This window comes from Anabrus simplex, chromosome 2 (genome assembly GCF_040414725.1).
Source record: "Anabrus simplex isolate iqAnaSimp1 chromosome 2, ASM4041472v1, whole genome shotgun sequence".
In the NCBI taxonomy this organism is placed as follows: domain Eukaryota; kingdom Metazoa; phylum Arthropoda; class Insecta; order Orthoptera; family Tettigoniidae; genus Anabrus; species Anabrus simplex.
In genome coordinates this window covers 672,956,554-672,980,092 of record NC_090266.1, presented here as the reverse complement: position 1 = coordinate 672,980,092, position 23,539 = coordinate 672,956,554, and the positions used below count along the sequence as shown (strand labels likewise).

Here is a 23,539-nt window from a genome sequence, read left to right as displayed (position 1 = left end):
TCTCCCGAATACTGGATACTGGGATACTGGTCGCACTTACGTGACTGCAGAGACTAAGCTCAGTTGATTTAATTCCCTAGTGCGAGTGCTGGTAGACTCTGACCAATGGTGCAGGATGACACAGAATGTTGCAGGGAGTCCATTACTTGTGCTCAGATGACAGGCGCAGATGTGAAGGAGTTATGATGTGCTTGGTGCACTATACAGCAGTCCTCCCTTGTGGTCAGACGTGGTCGACTGGAACCTTGACGACAAGTTTGCTTGCCCTCACTTTCCCACGCAGTCCAACATCGGGCCACTGCCACATCTGAATGCCACACCAGTCTGGATATTACACAATTCGACCAACCGGCCAAATGGAGACCCACTTTCTTCAAACTTTCCCAGGAGCTGATAGCGCTGACTCACACAAGTACATGGCATCTCTGTGCCCTTCTCAGTGATTACTGAACATCTGATGCTGTTCACGCCCCTTATATACCCTACCAGGTCTGGTAACACCACTAAACAAATACAATACTAATGCATTCTGGTGGCCGTTCTACCTGTCGCAGACAATTGCAATTCTAATCATTATGTACCCTTTTTATTTCATCCATTGGATTATTTGAAACAATTCTTTTTCCACTCTTCTGTAAACAGTGCAGTTATAACCACTTTAAATTAAGAAACCATCAGTTATCTTCCAACCCAATTGATCAGTTCTTTTTTATTGCATTCTTTTAAGCATCTAAAGTGTTTTTCTTTTAATTTCAGGTATCTTAACAACAACCACATTTCAAGTTTTGAAAATGGGAGTTTGGACAATCTAGCTGCATTAATTGAACTTAAATTGAATCGTAACCAATTGGCCCGCTTTCACAAGGACCTATTCAAGCACCTGAAGGATCTCAAAATTCTGTAAGTATTTATTTAAACATTTGGAGTTGTCATGCACAGAATTGCAGGAGATTTAGTGACTGGAAATTCTGGAAGTGTTGCAAATAAGTAGGCAATATAATTTTGATTATCCAAATCAATAAATGTGATTTACTTTCTTATATGAGGCCTCCTGAATAGGTGGGGTGTATATGCCTAGTCAGTTTGCAGAAACATGCTTTCAAAATTGTGCTATGGTTTTCTGTTCCTCGCACATAGAAGCGTGTTCACCAACTGAGATGTTGACTTTTGTACGTGTACCTCTTAATATTTCATTATTTTCTTTAAAGGATAGTTGGATTAAATTGTTTAGTTCTTGTGTTTTATATTACACTTTGTTCGATATGTAGTCCTGTGCTAATGTATTTAGCGGCAAACTTAAAATCATTTTCATATGGTAAGAATAATACCCTTTCCCGTTAACCATGTGACCTTGGCTCAGGTGGGGAGTCTTGTGCATCCCAATGAACCGGATAGGCGCAACCATATCGGATGGGTATCTGTTGAGAGACCAGAATAAAGAATGGTTTATGGGAAGGGAGGTAACAGCTTTTCGGAAGGTGTAAGTTTGGCAGTCTGGATGATTGACAGATATGGCTTTGTAATAATATTTGATATGGCTTAGCAACTGAGAGCAACTAAAATTACAGCCATAACTAACTCCCGAGTACATGCAGCTCTCTATATGTATGAACGATATACAGACGATGGCTTCCTCCTGGGTAAAATATTCCAGAGGTAAAAGTAGTCTCTGTACTTGCCAACTCTCCATTTTTCACCCATTTCTCCCACCCTTCTGCTTAACATGTTAATTCTCTCGATTTTTCAAAAATCCTATGGATAATTTCAGACTAAAAGTACAAGATGACAAACTCCAATCATCCATCTAATAGTGAAATTGAAAGTGAAATTGATTTTGTGTTTTGAAGTGTTTCAATACCGGAATTGCACATGGTATTGATAATTTAATCGATAATTATCCATAACAGTTTATCTACTATCTCCCGTGTCCAACTTAGTTGGCATCCAACATCGTTGAATTCATCGATGGTTAATGTAGCATGTGTTGTTGAAAGTTTTGCATAATAGCCCATGAATGAAAGGCATTTGTAGGCTGCAGAATATTGAATCATCTGTTTCACACGTGAAATTATGATATTTGTATAACTTAGACCGCGTTGGCATTAATAGGCTGCTAGGATGTTGTTATTTTAGACCTGAGTGATTTTGTCAGTTCCTCGGTAATATGGTGAAGACATATGATGTGATGTTTAAAAGTGTGTACAAATATAACTTTTCCTAATTAACTGAGTCTCAACATCTACATTTTATGATGTTTATAAGTGTGATGTATCTTGCAAGGGGGGGGAGACATTTCAAAGCATGTGCTAGCAAAGAAACAAAGACAATGCCCAGTGTGTTGAAAAATATAAGAAACTTGATTTCAAGTTTAACGAGGAAGGCACTGACAGTATAATGTGCAGAAGTATTGTTCACATTGTTTATTATTGAACATGACATCCCTGTTAATTGTTTCGATCAGCCAGTCCTTTATTTAGGAAGATGTTCCCAGGCCCAAAATTTGCTGGGAGATAGGCTCTGCCAGAGCTAAAACCTCAGCCATCCTTGCAGAAATGTGCAGTGAAGGAAAAGAAAAGTTCATTGCTTTCCTAAAAAAATGAGAGTTTGAAATTGCAACGGACAGTAGTAATACCAATCTGAATGGTCCGTTATTGGATATTATAAATTTTCCAGCTAACTCCTTCCTGGTTGCCAGCGTTTCGCCCTCGTTTGCTAGGTTGGGCTCATCAGTTGGTACCTAGCACACCTACCAAGACACTGGCCTGTGCATACCGTGGAGGCCACTGTATAGGCTACCGGTAGTGCCAATGCACTATGAGAGACTTTGTCCCTTTACCAAAAATTGATGCCTGCTTGGCCACCAGATGATATAGATGTTGAATCCCATAGGGAATCCGAAACATTTGTCCCGAATGAGTAAATTTATAATACCAATATAAATGGTCGGTTATTGAACATTATAAATTTTCCAGCTAACTCATTCCTGGTTGCCAGCGTTTCGCCCTCGTGTGCTAGGTTGGGCTCATCAGTTGTTACCTAGCACACCTACCAAGACGCTGGCTAGTACATACCGTGGAGGCCACTGTGTAGGCTACTTAGAGCCACTGGCAGTAGTAACCCAAGTGATTCAAAGTTGTACGCAATCGTGGTTACTTTTTGCAATCCTCTTCAACAGATTGAGTTGTCTTTTGGGAGTTTCTGTTTTAGAAGGAAGTGCAATACACCCCCTTATTTTTTTCTATTGGCTTTACATTGCACCGACACAGATGTTGACAGCACTTGTAGTATTATTTATAAATATATCATAAAAGGAGAATGTTGCAAAGTGCATTTTTCTTAGCGTTCCCGTCTTACCCCAAACACGCAACCTGTCTCCTATAGAAGTAAAAAGAGATATGAATTACTAAAAGATTTCTGGGCAGCCTAGAAACTTAAAACTTGATGTCAGAGAACCTAATACCCTCGAGATCCCAGGGAAACTGAAAATTCCCAAAATTCCCCGAGGGCTGTGATCAGAGAGAGTGTTCGAATTTGATGCTCAAAAGCCAAACAGCCAAAGCATTTATCCAACCAGAGGGAAATATTTTCCAAAGTGATGACCTGTAATCAAACATACATAAATACATTGTCATTAAAGACTGTTATGTCTTTCAGCGTTCAGTCTGCAATAAAATAATAAAATATTTTCTTTTTTTTGCTAGTTGTTTTACGTCACACCGACACAGATAGGTCTTGTGGCGACGATGGGACAGGGAAGGGCAGGGAGTAGGAAGGAAGCGGCCGTGGCCTTAATTAAGGTACAGCTTCAGCATTTGCCTGGTGTGAAAATGGGAAGCAAATGCAGGGGCTGTACTCTTGTTCTAATAATATTAGTTCATTAGTCAACTGATACAAATGGAGGTTAGAATCGGTCTGTTGCATATGTTCTTGGTTTGGGTTTGTTCCTAGCAGTAGGCTAATGCTTGACTACAACCGACTATTAATCCACATGTTCGATAGGCTCACTTGATATTTTCGTTGTTGTGACTTTGATACATATGAAAATGGATAAAAGAAGTGAAAACAAAGTGAGAGAAGAAAGTTTCTTTGCAGAAAGTGATCGAGTTAAAGTGTCAACTATTTGCAACTTGTTCCTTTTACTTTTTTATTTCATGTGCTCTTAAAAATCTCTGTTGAGATGGACTACTACCCTCTGTTGGTGGGGGCAGTAGAATAACAGCCACAGTATCCCCTGCGACTAAAAGGGGTCCAAGGGCTCTCAACTTGGGAGCGTGGGTTGGCGAACACGGGTCACTGAGATGAGTCCTGCCATTGCTTCAGCTTACTTGTGCCAGGCTCATTTTCATCTACCCTTTCGACAAAATACACAGAAAGCCAAATAATAAGTTAGTTAATTGATAACCACACATCAAGGGTAGAAGGACACCTGCGTGCACGCACCTGTGTGAATATTCATATGCAGTAACTTCTTAGCCTGTATATGTATTATGTTGCTAATAAAACTTAAGATTTTTTTCCACATAATCAATAACTCAACGTCACCGCCAACACGCACCCTCGTCATCAAATATCCCAGTTTTTTTTTTTTTTTTTTTTTTTTTTTTTTGTGAGGTTGGCAGGTATGAGTTCCCCATTCTGATCTCTGGGTGGGGACTACTCAAGAGAGGGCAATCATCAGGGAGATGAATACTGACATTCTGCAAGTCAGAGCATGGAATGTTAGAAGTTTGGATCATTTTGGTATGTTACAAAATTTGAAAAGAGAAATGGCTAGACTAGTTAGATGTAGTTGGTATAAGTGAAGTATATTGGCAGGAAGAGCAGGATTTTTGGTCAGGCAACTATAGACTTTTCAACACACAAACAAGGGAAATGCAGGAGTTGGTTTAATAATGAATAAGGAAACAGGGCAGCGGGTGAGTTACTATGACCAGCATAGTGTATGAATTATTGTTGTCAAGATAGACACTAAGCCAATGCTCACCACAATAGTGCAGGTCTATATGCCTACTAGTCCAGCAGGTGGTGATGAAATCAAAAGTATTTATGAAAAGAGAAAAGATTTAATACGATATGTAATTATTTTTTTTTGCTAGGGGCTTTACGTCGCACCGACACAGATAGGTCTTATAGCGACGATGGGATAGGAAAGGCCTAGGAATGGGAAGGAAGCGGCCGTGGCCTTAATTAAGGTACAGCCCCAGCATTTGCCTGGTGTGAAAATGGGAAACCACGGAAAACCATTTTCAGGGCTGCCGATAGTGGGATTCGAACCTACTATCTCCCGGATGCAAGCTCACAGCCGCGCGCCTCTACACGCACGGCCAACTCGCCCGGTACGATATGTAAAAGAAGATGAGAATTCTGATTTTGATGGGAGACTGGAATGCAGTGGTAGGCAAAGGAAGAGGAGGTAACGTAGTAGGAAAATTCGGACTGGGGCAAGGGAATGAAATAAGAAATTGGCTGGCTGAATTCTGCACCAATCATAATTTAGTCCTAAATAATACGTGGTTCAAACACCACAAACAATGACTGTATGCCTGGACGAGACTTGGAGCCTGTTCCACCAACGAACTTTGCAACTTTTCACTTTGCACTTTTCAGTTCAGATTTTGTTCCACCATCAGTTTTCAGATCTAGCTTGCAAAGTGAAAAGTTAGGAATCTTTTCACTTTTCAAGCCTGTTATGTTCCTCCATTGGTACAGAAATGCAATGTGCAAAGTAATGAAGTGAAAAGTTTTCAGAAATTTTGCAAAGAGATGATTCTCTTTTCTTTTGTTAATTAACGAGTGTATACACTAGTTTCTCGGCCTAGAATTTGGTTTAGGATATAAACATGTTACGACGAGAGCTTTTGTTATCAGGTGAGGACAGTGATGAAGAATCCAACAAGAGAACATACAAAGACAGGATTAATTTTCATAACCTCACTTCGACGGAATTTCGCGAATGTTTTCGTGTTACCCCATTACAGACTGACTATATTCTTGAAATGATTGGTCATTTATTGAAACCTGCAACAAAAAGAAGTCAATCCCTTTCCGAAAAGGAACAAATTCTGATATGCTTACATTGGTTAGGAAATGGTGCCCAGCTGTATGGTGTGGCAGCAATGCATGGGACATCAAAATAAACTGTTTGCAGAACTGTTACTAAAGTCGTAGATGCTATAGTATATGTAATATTTCCTAACATAGTACGTTGGCCTGATAATCCACATAATATAGCGACGGAATTTCTAATGAAGGGTGGCTTTCCTTCTGTGTGTGGATGTGTTGACGGTACTCTCGTTAATATTGTTGCTCCTACTGAGCATGAGGAGGTTTATGTTTATAGACATGGGCATCATTCTCTCAATATTATGGTGATTAGTGGTGCAGACTTGACCTTCTTCAATGCTAATGCTAGTTGGCCGGGTAGCGTGCTCGATTCCAGGGTCCTAAGAAACACTGCTGTATGTAGACGTATTGACTCAGGTTGGAGACCGTTCCCAGGAGCCATTATATTAGGTGACAGTGCCTATGAACTAAAAGAGTGGCTAATACCCCCTCTTAATAGAAATCCTGACGATGCTGTTGAGCAACGATTTAACAAGGCACATACATCGACATGGCGTATTGTTGAGAACAGTATCAAAATTTTAAAGGAACGTTTTCCCTGCTTAAACCACTTACGATTATGTCCAACAAGAGCAGGAAAGGTGGTCTTAGCGTGTATTGCATTGCATAATATTGCACGTAAGGTTGGAAGAGAAAATGATGACTTACTTACCTTAATGGATGAAAATGAAGACCCCAGTCCTGGAAATGATGAGGCACCCGATTTAGACCCCGTTGCTAAACTCAATTCGTTGTTGAGATATTTCACTAACTGAACTGAACAGTAATATCTGTTTCTATATTAATAACATTCGTTTTTATTTACTATACTATAGTTCTAATCTACATACAATAAACATGTTACTATGAAATTTAAGTTCACATCAATCGCTCAGTACTTTCATTGGCTATGTATTCCATACATTCATCTGTAGTATAGACAAAATTTTGCGAAGCAGAAGCTGCAATGTCGCTAGTAAATTCTGAAGGTAGTATTTCCAGTTCCCTTTCCAACTTCAGAGTTTGCAACTTCCTGTGGTAAATTTCCACACGGAGAAGTTCCTGCCTCAGTTTTTTTGTCACCATATCTTCTTCAATGTTAGCAATAGGACGTGGGGAATTCGACAGCTTCCTTTTCTTTCTCCTCGGTGTGTTTTGTAGGTTTTTGCCACTGGGAAGTTCAGCAGGAGTCGGTATTGGCTCCACGGTCGCTTGATCTTCCATGTAGCTTTCTGGACGATTCAATCCGTCCAGAACGGCTGAATCTTTCTGTAGGATGTCGAAGAGAGCAGCATCCACCTCATCCAATGGCTTATCTTTCCTTCCTTCACTTCCAGTTTTCTTGGCATAATCTCTTTTTGCCTAAAAGCTAGAATTTTAATGCTTCAGACGTGATATATATATTCTTCAATCACTTCTACATTACTATTTTATGTAACATGCTGCATCGACATATGTGAGATTATACAAATTGATTTAAGCGATATATTCTCGATTAATGCATTTAATGAAAACGTAAATATTTACTTAGTAGTGCCCGACATTTCCATAATCCAAATAGATTATCCCTCGCGTATGTCCAAGATTGTTCGGCTCCAGCTAACTGCAAAGACTGAGTTTTCTTTAGAACTTCAGTCCAAGCGGATCGCTTGTCATCATGTGTTAGGTTATTTCCTAAGTTGCCAAAAAGAATGTCCCGTTTCTCCTTGACAACTTCTAACACCGCTAGCTTCTTGTAATTTTCTTTATTTCCCATGATCAAAACTTTAAAACTGCCAGTACCACAATTATTGTCAAATTCACCACGAAAAATAAAGTATTAAAATCATGGAGTATTATACAGTTTGACCATGGACATGATCGGTTCACTCATACATAAGACTTTTCACTTTGCAAAGAAATTGAAAAGTAATACCTAGATCATGGTGGAACAGAAAGACTTTGCACTTTGCAAGAATTGAAAAGTGCAAAGTTGCAAAGTGCGTTCGTGGAACAGGCCCTTGGAGACACTGGAGGGTCTAAACGAGACTTCATTATGATTAGCCAGAGATTCAGAAACTAGGTGTTGTGCAAGACCTTTCCAAGAGCAGATGTCGACTGAGACCCCGACTTGCTGGTCATGAAATGTCACCTGAAGTTGAAGAAATTGAAGTAGGGAAGGAATCCAAGGAGATGAGATCTAGATATTTTTTTTTGCTTTACGTCACATTGACACAGATAGGTCTTATGGCGACGATGGGACAGGAAAGGGCTAGGAGTGGGAAGAAAGCGGCCGTGGCCTTAATTAAGGTACAGCCCCAGCATTTGCCTGGTGTGAAAACGGGAAACCATGGAAAACCATCTTCAGGGCTGCCGACAGTGGGGTTTGAACCCACTATCTCCCGAATACTGGATACTGGCTACACTTAAGCGACTGCAGCTGTCGAGCTCGGTTCTAGATAAATGATTAAAGAATGAAGTAGATAGGGAGTGCAAGACAGCTAAGGAAGAATGGCTGTTGAAGGTTATATGGTTGTAGGAAAGGTAGATGCAGCATACTGGAAAATCAAGAAAACCTTTGGTGAAATGAAAACTAGGTGTGTGAATGTTAAGAGCTCAGATTGAAGACTGCTTCCAGGGAAAGAAGACAAGGCAGAAAGATGGCAGGAACATTCCCAACAGTTGTATCAAGGTAAAGTAGTGGAAGATAAGGTTCTAGAACAAGATTGTTGATGCTGATGAAATGGAAGACCCAATCTTGACATCAGAATTCAACAGAGCCTTGAGAGACTTAACACTCATGTTCACAAAAATCAGAACTCCTTGAAAGACTGGAGACAGGAAGTTCATATTCACAGGATGTGTGCATGTTTTGAAGAAATGATTAGCATTTTGATACATGTTGGCCCTCAGGTTCGAGGTCCACGTCCATATATCGGTGCACCACCACCGACTGGCAAGATATGCCTGCGGCTCTCGTCGCTGTAAACCGAAGGTAATGGATCAGTCTGACTTGAGCAGATATGCAGGATGCCTCGCAGGCGTATGCGAGAACTGTCCCCTCAAATGAGCGAGTTTGAAACAGAGGGCATTATTGTCACGGGAGAACGCGATGCATCCATCTGGAATATTCCTGCTTGTGTGGGACGAAGTGTGTAGGCAGTGCAACAGGTGTGTACAGAATGGTTCAAAGAAGGCCGTAGAACATGACAAGATGGGTCTGGTCACTGCACACAGACCACCCCTCAAGATCAACACCTCATCCGAATGGAATTGCAAGACAGATCTGCTTCCTCCTCGGCTCTCTAACAATCGAAGAAATATTTGTTATCCACCTAATCGATACTTTATTTGCCTTTGGCAATTTTTTATAAAATTGACAGTACATGTTTCAACTGCTTTGCAGTCATCATCTGATTCTAGTGTAAACTTGATATGTGGGTCAATGTGATTAAGATTGGATAGAGTGGTGATGGCGACAGTTGCACTTTTGTTCATGATCACAAGAGTGTCATCCACATATCATGTCCAAAAAATAATATTATTAAATTCATTCATTTTGCTGATGAATGGTATTGTCAAATGTGAAATAATTGTTATACAAAACCATTTTTAGAATAGATATGAAATCTTGAATTTCTAGTGGGCTCAGGCCACTGTGTTTGTTTAAATTGTTGTGAATAATAGGAAAAATTTTTGAAATCGGGATGCTTGGGTACATGTTAAAAATATTGAAGGAATGGAAAGAATAGTTGGGTTTAATAGTAACATGATTTAGTTTTCCAACCAATTCATTAGTGTTCTTAGCGAAATTCCCACATAAAAAATTTCTTTTGAGGAAATGTTGGATGAACCATGAAATTTTATATAAAGGACTGGGTCTGTAATTAATAACACTGACCTGTGAATTCAAACTTTCTGATCATTGCATGAAGTTTACATAGTAATCTTTTATATTTCGGGCATGCTGATTCCAGAACTGAAGTCAGTTTTCCCCTATCACATCAGGTTTTTGTGCAAATTCAAAATGAAAATTTGATGAATATGCAGCACGCGCACATGCAAGATTATTATTATCATATGTAAAGAACGCTTCTTTCTTATTATTTTCACCCATCTGAACACTGCTATCTTACACTGGTATACTTATGAATATAATATAAAGATATGTAGTGTATTGTATTAACAGATCTGTAAAAAAAAATAATATATATACAGCCAAATGGACCATAATTTACAGCGCATTAAGGCTCATAACGTACTGAGAATGGTACGTCCACAGTTTCACAAGTTCAGTCATCGACGAAGTTGCCGCACAAAGGAAAGGGCGTTGGACTATTCCAGGAATACACGCCAGGGAACAAATGGATAAGAGATCACCGAGGCTTATCCTGTGCGGAATGGAGAGAGGCCATCAAGATGACAGCGAAAGTTGCCAGCTCTACACTCTGAGCATGATATAACAGGACTATGAGATGGCTGGAGGATGTCGAATTAATAAAATAATAAAATAAAATAATAAAAGAATATAGAAATCTAAATTAAAGCAACATTCCTAACAACGTAAGAAGTGCATTAGTGCATGTGATGAAATAAATGTAATATAGGATTTTTGAGAAAATGTGATATGATGGGGAAAAATTAACATTGGATCCTGATTCAGGATGAAGAAGTCATCCTAAAAAGCAATACAGGATGGCGGCAATGAAACCATCGCAGGACAGTGTAATGGGTCGGATAGGAACATCAGTTTTATGTATTTTGGGAAGTGCTTTGGCAGTTGGCAGGCCTGGATTCATATTAATTAAACATAAACTACTACACATAAATGTATACACCAGACATTATAGCTTATGCCATCTAACTACTACTGTTAGAGTATTCAGTAAAGGCTTGAAACCAGGCCATAAGGTAGGTACAATATGGTGCTGAAAAGATATGTCTGTAATTGATCCTAACCTATCACATCTCCGATGGCATCGCATCTGCCCTTTTCTTTCGAGAGAAAGTGACCTCTTGGACCCATCAGATATGTACTTTCCCAGTAAAAACTACAGGGGTGGATATAGTTTGTATAGTACAGTAATAGTACATACACAAGCAGATTTTTTAAATGATTACTTCAATCTTCTAGTGATTACAAAGTTATAATGCGCAAAGCTGCATGATTCAGGTAGCAGCATGTAATTATGTTGGGTAGATAACTGGTTTTTCAGACCAGTAAGAGTTCAAACCCTCTTTTACTTCTGACTTTTATGTTCATATTGTGATCAGATAGGCATCGCGTATGAAGATTTGACTTTCCTGATGTCTCAGATATCCTCATAACAAAGTAATAATAAAGAAAGTAGACATAATAAGTATCATCATATTAACACTGGCTACCGACAAATGTGTACTGTATACCATTGTCAACATTATGCTGGATTCATTCAACTAAGAAATTATTAACTTTTTTTTTTCCCTCATAAATTGTACACGTACAATCCAGGGGTGATGGATGGAGAAAGGGCAAGCCCCACATACACAAAAGTGCCTCCTTACTTCACTCTGCTCATTGGCAGTGGTTACTACAGTACTATCTGGGCTTAAGAGGTGCATGATTCAACACATGATTCAACACTGTGGTGTTTGCAGCAAGACAAACTTGTCTTCTCATTTGAATCACTGTTCTTATATAGGCAACCACTATAAATTTTGGGTGGTGAGTTCGTGGATGTTGTTATATTACTCTTTGTAGAAGCCAGACGTAATGCATGGGAAGCACAATGCTTATATGAAGAAGAATATTTGAAATGAGGATATATGTTTCAAAGTGTTTAAAGACATCTGCAGGAAACTATGTCCATCGAAAAGGAACCACCTGTTAGCGATGATCCAGTGACGTCTGGTGATAACCAAGATGCATTTGAGAACAACCCATATACCAACCAACCGTATACCAACTTCTTTAATTTTTTTAATTCTTTAATTTGCTCACCGTATGTCAAGGTATCTGAAGTTTATCCACAATCCCATCACTTCTTTGGCTGTGAGAGTTGCTTTCTTTATAAAGAGCTCTCTAATGGTCTACCTAACATCCAGACATGGTAGAGTACATCGAAAGTATGGTAAAATGTGATTATAATTACTATTGATCCTCATTATTGTGGCTCAGTAGGACTGTAATAAATGTATACAAGTATTATGCCAGCATGTGGTTTGAACCTCCAAACACAAAATACAGTGTTGGCTTTTAACCACTGTGGCCATGGAGAAGTCTATTGAAGTCCCATTTCCATAACATATCAGTGTCCCTAAGTTTCTGATCAGCACAGATCATTCATTATTACTTCCTTATTGCTGGTTTGTCAGCAATGCATACATTTATTTCAAGTCTTGTACCTACCCAAGAATGTATTATCGGTGACAGGAGGAGGTGCTGTATTTTCATTTTATGTTTTAAACTTCGTGGTGCATAATTATGAACAAATTTATCCATTATAGTTAGCCACTTGAATGGTTTGGTTACTATATAGCATTGTTGAGTGATAAACATGTGGCATATGTATAATAAAAAATTTTTAATGTAATTCCAGAGAATTGAACAAAAATAAATTCACAAGAATTGAAGGTTTGTCCTTTTCTGGATTGGATGGACTTCACACTCTGAAACTTCAACGAAATTCTATAAATATACTGCAAGATGGTGCCTTTTGGGGACTGAAGAATTTAAGTCAGTTGTAAGTCTCTTTCTGCACCTTATTTTCCTTAGCATTTGGTATTTTAGTAATCAATCAAACGCTACTTTATGCTGTGGATAACAATTTTGGAACAATTGTTTACTGTAATATAGTTGCACTTGTCCTTTTGCTTGTGATCAGAGAAGTATTGCATTTAAGAAAAATGTTTTTGTAAATAAAGTGCTTAGTTTTATTGATTTCTAACATACCTTTTATTGGCTAATATTTGATGTTATTTGATTTTTGTTTTCTTTTACCTGGGTTTGTGAATTGTTGATATTAATATTAAAGACTATCTTTTAACAGCTGTGTTAGATAAAGAGTACGAGAAAGTTGGCAGATTAGGCAGCCTTCCTCTCTGGGGTTAAATAGATAAGGAAACCACTGCCTTGTAGTTAAACTAGATCTTTGAAACCTCACTTTCTCATCACCAAGACCAAAGTCATGCATGTGCTACCGTATGCTCATGGCCTACATGTCTTGAATGCTATTATAAAAAAATATATTATACTGTATATAAAAAATGTGAAAACCGGTCAGGTCATCTGGTGACAAACTTTTCATGCAGCAGAAGACGAGAATCTTTTTTGGAATATTGGAACCCTAAGAGAAGATGTGACTAGCCCCGCGGTGTAGGGGTAGCGTGCCTGCCTCTTACTCAGAGACCCCGGGTTAGATTCCCGGCCAGGTCAGGGTTTTTTACCTGCATCCAAGGGCTGGTTCGATGTCCACTCAGCGTACGTGATTACAATTGAGGAGCTATCTGATGGTGAGATAGCGGCCCTGCTCTAGAAAGCCAAGAATAACGGCCGAGAGGATCTGTCGTGCTGACCACACGACACCTCGTAATCTGTAGGCCTTTGGGCTGAGCAGCAGTCGCTTGGTAGGCCATGGCCCTTCGGGGCTGTTGCGCCATGGTTTTTTTAAAGAGAAGATGTGACAGCTTATAAAGGAAATTGAGGTTCTAAGCTAGATATTCATAAAATAAGTGAAGGAAAGTGGCTCAGGTTATTGAGAGGTAAGGAATCAAATTGGATCCATTATTCTCTACCATGGAGGAGTTAGAGAAAATACTGAATATTGAACACAAAGATTGTTAGAATACTTCCTAGTTGATACGGTATGATAATCCTTATCAAATGGATTCCTGTTACTGAATGTATGATAACTGCTCATTTTAGACATAAAATGGCACTGACAGAAATTATAGGCAGAGAATATAATATACCATTGGAAGTACTCAAACCTGATATTAAAACCACCTTTGATATCATTCTACCTCTGTTACAGAAAATATGAAGTGAAGAAAATGTTCTCAGTGGGTAGAAAGATAAGCATGATGGGAAAATTTTATTTTTAAGAATGTTGCACAGTGGGGCAACTGGCAAGGTATTACACATCTAAGAGTACTGACCTAGAGACTGCCTTCAGTAATTTTGTGCTGGGTTGAGTGGCTCAGGCTGTTGAGGTGCTGACCTTCTGACCCTAACTTGGCAAGTTCGGTCCTGGCTCAGTCTGGTCGTATTTGAATGTGCTCAAATACGTCAGCCTCGTGACAGTAGATTTACTGGCACGTAAAAGAACTGCTGACGGACTACATTCTGGCATCTCTGCGTCCCTGAAAACCGTAAAATGTATTTAGTGGGACGTAAAGCAAATACCTTAATGCGGTAAGATGACATAAGTATTTTGGGAATAGGGTATTACTAACATTAAACTTGCCAAAAAAAAGTGTTTAACGATAAAACAGCAGATGAAATTAATCATGCCGTCTGACAGAGCTACAATAGTTATGCCAAACCTTTAAAAATTTATTCATTATCATAACCCTGAGATGCAGTTTGCACACCATTTTCCTTTCAAAAAATTAAACAATATAAACATAAAAGGCAGAGTATTAGGATTTTTGGTATCTGTTGGCACGCGTTCCTTCATCAACTTAACATAATTTATTAATTTAATTTCCATGTTGATGAATTGACAATGACAAAGAAGAATTGGAGAGATTTTCCCTTCTGATCAACACAACTCTATTTACATGAATATACTTTATTCAGTAGGGCCGAAACTGGTACTGAATAAAATATATTTGTGTAAATAGAATTATGATAATCAAGAGGGAAAATCTTTCCAGTTCTTCCTTGTCACCATCTATTTCTTGGGATCATGTCTTCTAAACCTGTTACACATCTGTTTCGGGAAAAGAAAGAAAGACATCTACTGCATTATTTTGAAATCCTGTGTTTGCAACTCGATGCAGATAACATGTACCTGTTAAGAACATTGCCTCGATTTAAACAAAAATGCTTGAAATATAAATAAATATGACCTTATATCATCCCTAAACAATGAAAATGGCAAAATCATGCATTTATGTGCAACATAAACTTGCTTTAAACAGTGCAGGGACACGTCAACACAGTTAATTTTCAGATTTCGGGTGAAATGAGCTCGGGAAGGAAATATGACTTTTCCTTAACATCTGAACCTTATCAGTATTTAATGGGCTGCCTATTATACCAATTATTTTGCGTTCTGCCATTTTTGCTTACGTCAACTATTTCAGAATTAAAGACATACCCGGAAAAATGGGTTAACCCACGCTTATTTAAAATGGAGAAAATTTGAGGTTTGTGAATGAGGCTGAAAAAAATATAAGACATTACCTTCATTCATTTTTGTAAACATAAGGTTCAAGCAGACAGTATAATTTTTCATATTTTATTACCCAAAACAAGACATTATTAATAAACAAAGAGAAGCTTTACATTAAACTTCGTCAATCCATTACACACCTATCACAGGTGGTATTGAAAATATGTTTTTTGTAATATCTCGAAAGTGATCATTACATCTTTCATTTACCCTCTTTTTTAACATGTTATACTTTATCTATTGCATTTCCCAAGTAGTACAACAGTATCTTATCCTGGAAATATATGGTTAAAGGTGTTATTTAACAGTAATCAGTGCTATGGTCAAAAATGGCACATCAGGAATAGTCTCAGATTCTGGAACAGATTTAAGGTTTTGATAGTATTAATCATAAACTGGTGGAATATCCATTAGTTCCTGTAAGTCTTTCAGTTTTGCAGGATTTATAGCTCTTGGACGATGATATTTGAGGGGAAATGTCTCACAACTAAGTGAAGGTGTACCAGATATTTTGTTTTTTTCTAATGTCCACAGAATCATAACTCTCAATTTCACCATAGCTATGCTTAAAAAAGAGCTTAAAAGGTTGGCTTTTAGTTACTTTCAAGCAAGTAAGCTTGCTTGGCAGTACCTTTTGACCAGATTCTCTCACTATTTTTGTCTGTACTTTATCGAGAAAAGGTATTGCTGTGATAAACATACCAGTTGTCATTTTGACAACACTGAAAAGATTTTTAACTCTCGTTTTCTTAACTAGCTCCATCCATTGATCAGGAACATAAATATAAGACACTTGCCTCTTTTTTTTTTTTCCTCAATAAGAGCAAAGCCCGGGTCACATAGTAAAACCAGGCAAGTTGGTCGTGCGGTTAGGGGCGCGCAGCTGTGAGCTTGCATCCGAGAGATAGTGGGTTCGTACTCCATTGTCAGCAGCCCTGAAGATGGTTTTCTGTGGTTTCCAATCTTCACACCATGCAAATGCTGGGGCTGTACCTTTATTAAGGCCACGGCCGCTTCCTTCCCACTTCTAGCCCTTTCCTCTCCCATTGTCACCGTAAGACCTAACTGTGTCGGTGCGACGTGAAACAAATTCTAAAAGAAAGTCACATGGTAAAAATGTATGTCCAGGTACCATATAATGACTGGATTGAGCAGGAAAACTTGGTATGAGCTTGAGCAAATGCCAGGTTTTCATCGCTGCATTTACTTAGGCAATTGCTGTGACGTCCTCTTTTGTCCACCTCTAATAAGTAAATAATTATTGTGGTATTTAACGAAGAAACTTTGGTTGTATTGTAAAACACTGCAAAATTTCCATTAATATGAATTTACTGCTGTACCTAGTGGTACATAATAAAAGTAAAACATGCAAGCTTACCTGAGGAGAACTGTATGTTTTTTCTGTTGAATTACTAGAGACATTCGCCTACTGCTTATACTGAATATGTCAGTTACAGCAGTGGGTTAGCCCATTCTTGACATTACAGATAGATCAAATCCAGAAACGCAAGAACATTCGCCTTTTGTATTTAAGCAAATATGATCCCTGGAGGAGAGCCCAGTATCACAATAGATAGCTCTCGTATCCGACAACACATGGCAGCGCATAACTCAAATATTTTCATTTTGAGGGTTAACCCGTTTTTCTGGGCATGCTCAATTTTACTTGCAATTTTATTGTTGTTGTTGTTGTTGTTGTTGTTGTTGTTGTTGTTGTTATTATTATTATTATTATTATTATTATTATTGTTACGGAGTTTTCCGTGGTAGGTAGAGGTGAAAGAAGGTGCGGGTGTGAATAGGTCTCCAGCTACGAAAGCAAAACTAATTTAAAATTTAACAAGGTTATATTTTCTTTTCAAAAACAAAAAAATAACAAGCATGGCAGGTACAAAGTAGCAAATCAAAAGGATAGTTACAATATTTACAGGAATTGGGCTTCGCACCCTGATTTTACACTGCTTGGGCAATCAGCTCAGTTTTACCCCAAACACGAGTTTTAACAGAGGGGCAGAAAACCCCATTCATACCTAGGAGCCCTTGCTCCAAATTACACAGAAAAGCCTCCACGAGGCATACAACACCCTTTTTTTCAAAAGAGCCACTCGCTCTCAAAATTTAAGCCTCTCCCAGGCCACACCAAACTCCACCTTCAAGTTGTCCTCAACGGACATAAACACAGGGGTAAAATACCCAATCTACTGAGGTCTATTAAATGAAAAGCAGGTTAATTAAATGACCTCTAAAATAACAATTTGAGAGGAGGCGAACTTGCACTCCTAATACACTTTGATTAAGACCTACTTGGCACTAGGCCGTTAATACAAGGGCTAATCCCATGCTATCGAGGTGACTTTAGAAAAGAGCAATTTGTTTTACATTAACGAAGAATAGGTTGAGAAAATAAGTTCACCTCAAGACAATGTAAGTGGGAGCTCGAGAGGGTTAGCACTCTCTATCCCAATATGCAGCTTAAAAGAGAATAGAAGAAAAGATCGTTACATTTTAGGAAAAGGTTACATGGAGGAACGCTTCGCACCCGCCCCGAGAGTTAAACTGCTGAGCTAGCAAAGAAAGAATTTATTAATCGGCCATTACCTTATTGATGACCGCTGCCGAGGAAAGAGGCGCTTCCCGCCTCCTGCTATGTACTTTCTACACTGAAAGATGGAACAGAAGTGGCTCGGAGACACTAAAATCAGCAGTTTAAATACTCTCGCAGAAGGTTCTAGGCGTTAGGGGAATGAAAACACCCTCCCGCAAACTTTTTATTGGCTCGGGTACAGAAACATATCCAAGTTGGGGGAAGATACATCGGATTGGTCGGAAATAACTCAAAGAAATTCAGGATTGGTTAAATGCAAAACAAGGGGAAAGGGAGGGGTATACAGCCAACTTAAACAATAACTGAAAAAAATTTAGCAAAGACAAACATTTGAAATAAAAATTTCTCCAACAAAATAGTTCTTTGACTTCGCACTAGGTTGCACTATTGTTGATCTTCAGTAGTGTCCTCTAGAAGAGAAAGTTCACACTTCTTACTTCAAGCGAAACAAAAACACATCACAAATGACACAGTTCAAAAACTCAAAGTTTTCCATGTGGTGACATCTTCAGAGAAGGTAAAGAATTAATAGCGCAGATAAAGTTCAGACTTCCTCCAGCAGAGGAGTTTCAACTGGCGCACATTTTAATTTAGCGGGGTGGAGGTGTACCGCCCGGTACAATTATTATTATTATTATTATTATTATTATTATTATTATTATTATTATTATTACTGCTACTACTACTACTACTACTACCTAGGTTGTATCTTCTTCTTTTTAAATCTACTGTGGAAATTTAGTTCTGCTTGGTCTATATATGTGGCTTTGCAGTTTGTTACTTGACATTTGAGTTCATTCAAATTGAGCTACTATTTTCATTATTATTATTATTATTATTATTATTATTATTATTATTATTATTATTATTAATCTGCAAACCCAAGAATGGAGCAATTGGCTGGCGCAATACGGTCTGTGCCTCGATATGATGTCATATCCACAAGCAGTTGAAACCATTCAAGTAGTTGGTGAGGACCTGCCACGAGTGACAATATTCAAGTATCTCTGTTCCTCTATCACTGATTATGGCTGACTTGTAAGAAATAAATTGACAAGAGGGTCCACCCTTTCAATACAATATAACATGAGGTGGACAGTTGGCATAACCAAACTGGATTGCATCTCCAATTAATCAATCAAAGAGAGATTTGGTGTTGCACCGAATCAAGAAAACTCGCAAGATATTAATTTCATTATGATCCATATTGACAGTTCTTATAATTGCAATTCAATACGGAACAAAAATGAAATTTATGGCTTATAAATATAGTTGACTTCTCGAAGAGGTCAATGCAAGGATAGCCGCACTGTAGATGAAATTAAACAACCACCAGCGTCACTTGCGACTGTAGGAAGAAAGATAATCTCAAATATAAATCTATCTTACTGTCATCCGACTGTTTGCACTCTGTGGTTGCAATTGTTGGCCAACTGCAACTGAGACAGAATGTCAACTGGGCATCATGGAGAGTAAGATGGTGAGGTGGACAGTTGGCGTTACCAAACTGGATCGCATCTCCAAATTATCGATCAGGGAGAGATCTGGTGTTGCACCGAATCAAGAAAAAAGTCATAAGATATGAATTTCATTATGATCCATATTAACAAATATTCACAATTATAAGAATTAAAGGAATGTACACCTAATCAATACCATTTAATATTTGATTAAGTTATATTTTCATTACATACATCACGGGTCTCACTTATTTTACAAAAGGAGTACATTTATTGTTCCACCTATTCAGTACAATCAGTACCACGTTATGTGGTCAATTAGACATAGAAAATCTAAATATTATGGGGGCATGTTTCACCGTTCTATTGGGCATCATCAGCCATATTAATTTAATTTTCAATATGGATCAAAAATGAGAGTGATAGTTTGTAATACATCACGGGACCAGTTTCGATGCTTTAAGGGTCATCGTCAGCCATTATAACTAAAATTGACAATTTATGTACAGTAGTAGGAATATAACTTAGGGAGATAGTGGGTTTGAATCCCACTGTTGGCAGCCCTGGAGATTGTCTTCCTTGGTTTCCCATTTTCACACCAGGCAAATGATTGGGCTGTACCTTAATTAAGGCCACGGCCGCTTCCTTCCCACTCCTAGCCCTTTCCTATCCCATCGTTGCTATAAGACCTATCTGTGTCGGTGCAACATAAAGCAAGTTCTAAAAAAGAATAATACAACTTGTATGCCTAAAATAAATGCTTTAAGAACTGTGGACTATATTATAAATTTACAGAATAAAAATGTGATTTACACAGTCGTAACTGCTAGAATATGTCTGCTATAAAGTCCCCTGCATACCATGTGACCTTGCCGCGGTGGGGAGGCTTGTGCATCTCAATGAAGCAGATAGCCGACCCGCAGGTGTCAACCATATCGGATAGGTATCTGTTAAGAGACCAGACTAACGAATGGTTCATCGAAAGGGGGGTAACAGCCTTTCGGAAGTTGCAAAGGCGGCAGTCTTGATGATTGATATGGCCTTGTAATAATACCCAACACGGCTTAGCTGTGTTGATACTGCTACACAGCTGAAAGCAACGGGAAACTACAGCCGTAACTAACTCCCGAGGACATGCAGCTCTCTGTGTATGAATGATGTACTGATGATGGTTTCCTCCCAGGTAAAATATTCCAGAAGTAAACTAGTCCCCCATTCGGATCTCCGGGTGGGGACTACACGAGAGGGGACGATCATCAGGAAGATGGATACTGACATTCTGCGAGTCGAAGCATGGATTGTTACAAGTTTGAATCGTTGTGGTAGGTTAGAGAATCTGAAAAGGGAGATGGATAAACTAAAGTTAGATGTACTTGGTGTAAGTGAAGTACGGTGGCAGCAAGAAGAGGATTTTTGGTTAGGCGACTACAGAATTATGAACACTAAATCAAACAGGGGAAATGCAGGAGTTGGTTTAATGATGAATAAGAAATAGGGCAGCGGGTAATCTACTACGACCAGCATAGTGAAAGAATTATTGTCGTCGAGATAGACACCAAACCAATGCCCACCACAATAGTGCAGGTCTATATGCCTACTAGTTCAGTGGACGATCAGAAAATCGAAACAATAAATAAAGAGATAGAATATTTAATACAATATGTAAAAGGTGATTGGAAATGAGCCAGTCTCTCATAGTGCATTGGCACTGCCGGTGGCTTCAAGTAGCCTACACAATGGCCCCCACGGTATGCACTAGCCATGCCTCTTGGTTGGTGTGCCATTTACCAACTGATGAGCCCAACTTAGCACACTGGGGCGAAATGCTGGCAACAAGGAATGAGTTAGCTGGAAATTTATAATGTCCAATAACAGACCATTTATATTGGTATGATGAGAATCTAATTGTGATGGGAGACTGGAATGCAGTGGTAGGCAGAGGAAAAGGAGGAAATACAGTAGGAGAATTCGGATTGGGACAAAGGAACGAAAGTGGGAGTCGGCTGGTTGAATTCTGTACTGATCATAATTTAGTCTTTGCCAATACTTCATTCATACACCACAAACAAAGGCTGTATACATGGACAGGACCTGGAGACACTGGAAGGTATCAAATAGACTTCATTATGATTAGGCAGAGATTCAGAAACCAGGCGTTGGATTGCAAAACTTTCCCAGGAGCAGACGTTGACTCTGACTACAATTTTTTGGTCATGAAATGCCATCTGAAGTTGAAGAAAGGAAGGAATGCAAGGAAATGGAATCTAGAGAAGTTGAAAGAAAAGTGTGTGAGGGATTGTTTCATGTAACATGTTGCACAAGGACTAAATGAAGAGGTTGAAGGATACACAATAGAAGAAGGGTGGATCAGTCATGAAAAATCAAGTCGGTACAACTTTTGAAGAAATGTTAAGAAGGAAGAAAAGATCAACTAAGAATCAGTTGTTAACTCAGGAGATACTAGACCTGATTGTTGAACGACGAAAATACAAGAATGCTAGAAATGAAGAGGGCAGAAAAGAATACAGACAATTATAGACTGAAGTGGATAGAAGGTGCAAGGTAGCTAAGGAAGAATGCCTGAAGGAGAAGTGCAAAGATGTTTAAGGTTGTATGGTCCTAGGAAAGGTAGATGCTGCGTACAGGAAAATCAAGGAAACCTTTGGAGAAAGGAAATCTAGATGTATGAATATTAAGAGCTCAAATGGAAAGCCACTTCTAGGGAAAGAAGACAAAGCAGAAAGATGGCAGGAACATGTCCAACAAGTGTATCAAGGTAAAGATGTACATGATTTGGTTCTGGAGCAAGAAGGGGATGTTGTTGCTGATGAAATGGGAGACCCAATTTTGAGGTCAGAATTTGACAGAGCTGTGACAGACCTAAATAGAAACAAGGCACCTGGAATTTATTATATTCCCTCTGAGTTACTGCCTTAGGAGAAACCAGCATGGCAAGGTTATTCAATTTAGTGTGTAAGGTATGAGAGAAGAGAAGTGCCATCTGATTTTTGCACAATGTTGTTATACCTATTCCCATGAAAGCCGGTGCTGACAGCGTGAAAACTACTGCACCATTAGTTTAGTATTTCATGCCTGCAAAATTCTAACACACATTATTTACAGAAGAATGGAAAGACAAGTTGAAGCTGAATTGGGAGAAGATCAATTTGGCTTCTGAAGAAATGTAAGAACACGTGAATCAATGCTGACTTTACATCTGATCTTAAGAGGATCGAATTTAGAAGGACAAGCCCACGTACACGGCGTTCATCGATCTAGAAAAGGCATTCGATAATGTTGATTGGACCAAGCTATTTAAGATACTGAAGGTGATTGGGATCAGATACTGAGAACGAAGAATGATATACAATCTGTATAAAATACAGTCTGCAGTGATAAGAATCAAGGGCTTTGAAAAAGCAGCAGCAATCCAGAAAGGAGTGAGGCAAGCTGCAATTTGTCCCCCATCTTTTTCATTGTCTACATAGAACAGACAGTAAAGGAAATCAAAGAATAATTTGGAAAGAGAATCACAATCCAAGGAGAGGAAATCGAAACCTTGAGATTTGCCGATGATATTGTTTTATCTAAAACTGCAGAATTTCTCGAAATTGCTGATTGGTATGTACGAAGTCTTGGGTAAGGAGTACAAGATGAAAAAAAAATAAGTCCATAACAAAAGTAATGGAGCGCAGTCGAACGAAGGCAGGTGGTGCTGGAAATATTAGATTTGGATATGTAGTCTTCAAAGAAGTAGATGAATATTGTTATTTGGGTAATAAAGTAGCTAACGATGGCAGAAGTCAGGAGGACATAAAATGCAGACTGGCACATGTAATGAAGAGCTTTCTTAAGAAAAGGAATTTGCTCACTTCAAACATTGATATAGAAATTAGAAAGATGTTTCTGAAAACTTTCATCTGGAGTGTCGCATTGTATGGAAGTGGAACATGGACGATAACTAGCTCAGAACGAAAGAGAATAGAAGCTTTTGAAATGTGGTGTTACAGAAGAAT

At 38.7% G+C, this 23,539-nt stretch overlaps 1 protein-coding gene across 2 annotated transcripts in view; it reads left to right on the top strand.

The window, feature by feature from the left end:
* Positions 1 to 23,539, top strand: part of LOC136864354 (leucine-rich repeats and immunoglobulin-like domains protein 3) — a 238,509-nt gene that overhangs the window by 101,671 nt on the left and 113,299 nt on the right. For both annotated transcript variants that reach the window (XM_067141239.2, XM_067141237.2), the window contains exons 6-7: positions 757 to 900; positions 12,660 to 12,803. In XM_067141239.2, coding sequence (XP_066997340.2) covers positions 757 to 900; positions 12,660 to 12,803 — 288 coding nt within the window. The remainder of the gene's footprint in view (positions 1 to 756; positions 901 to 12,659; positions 12,804 to 23,539) is intronic.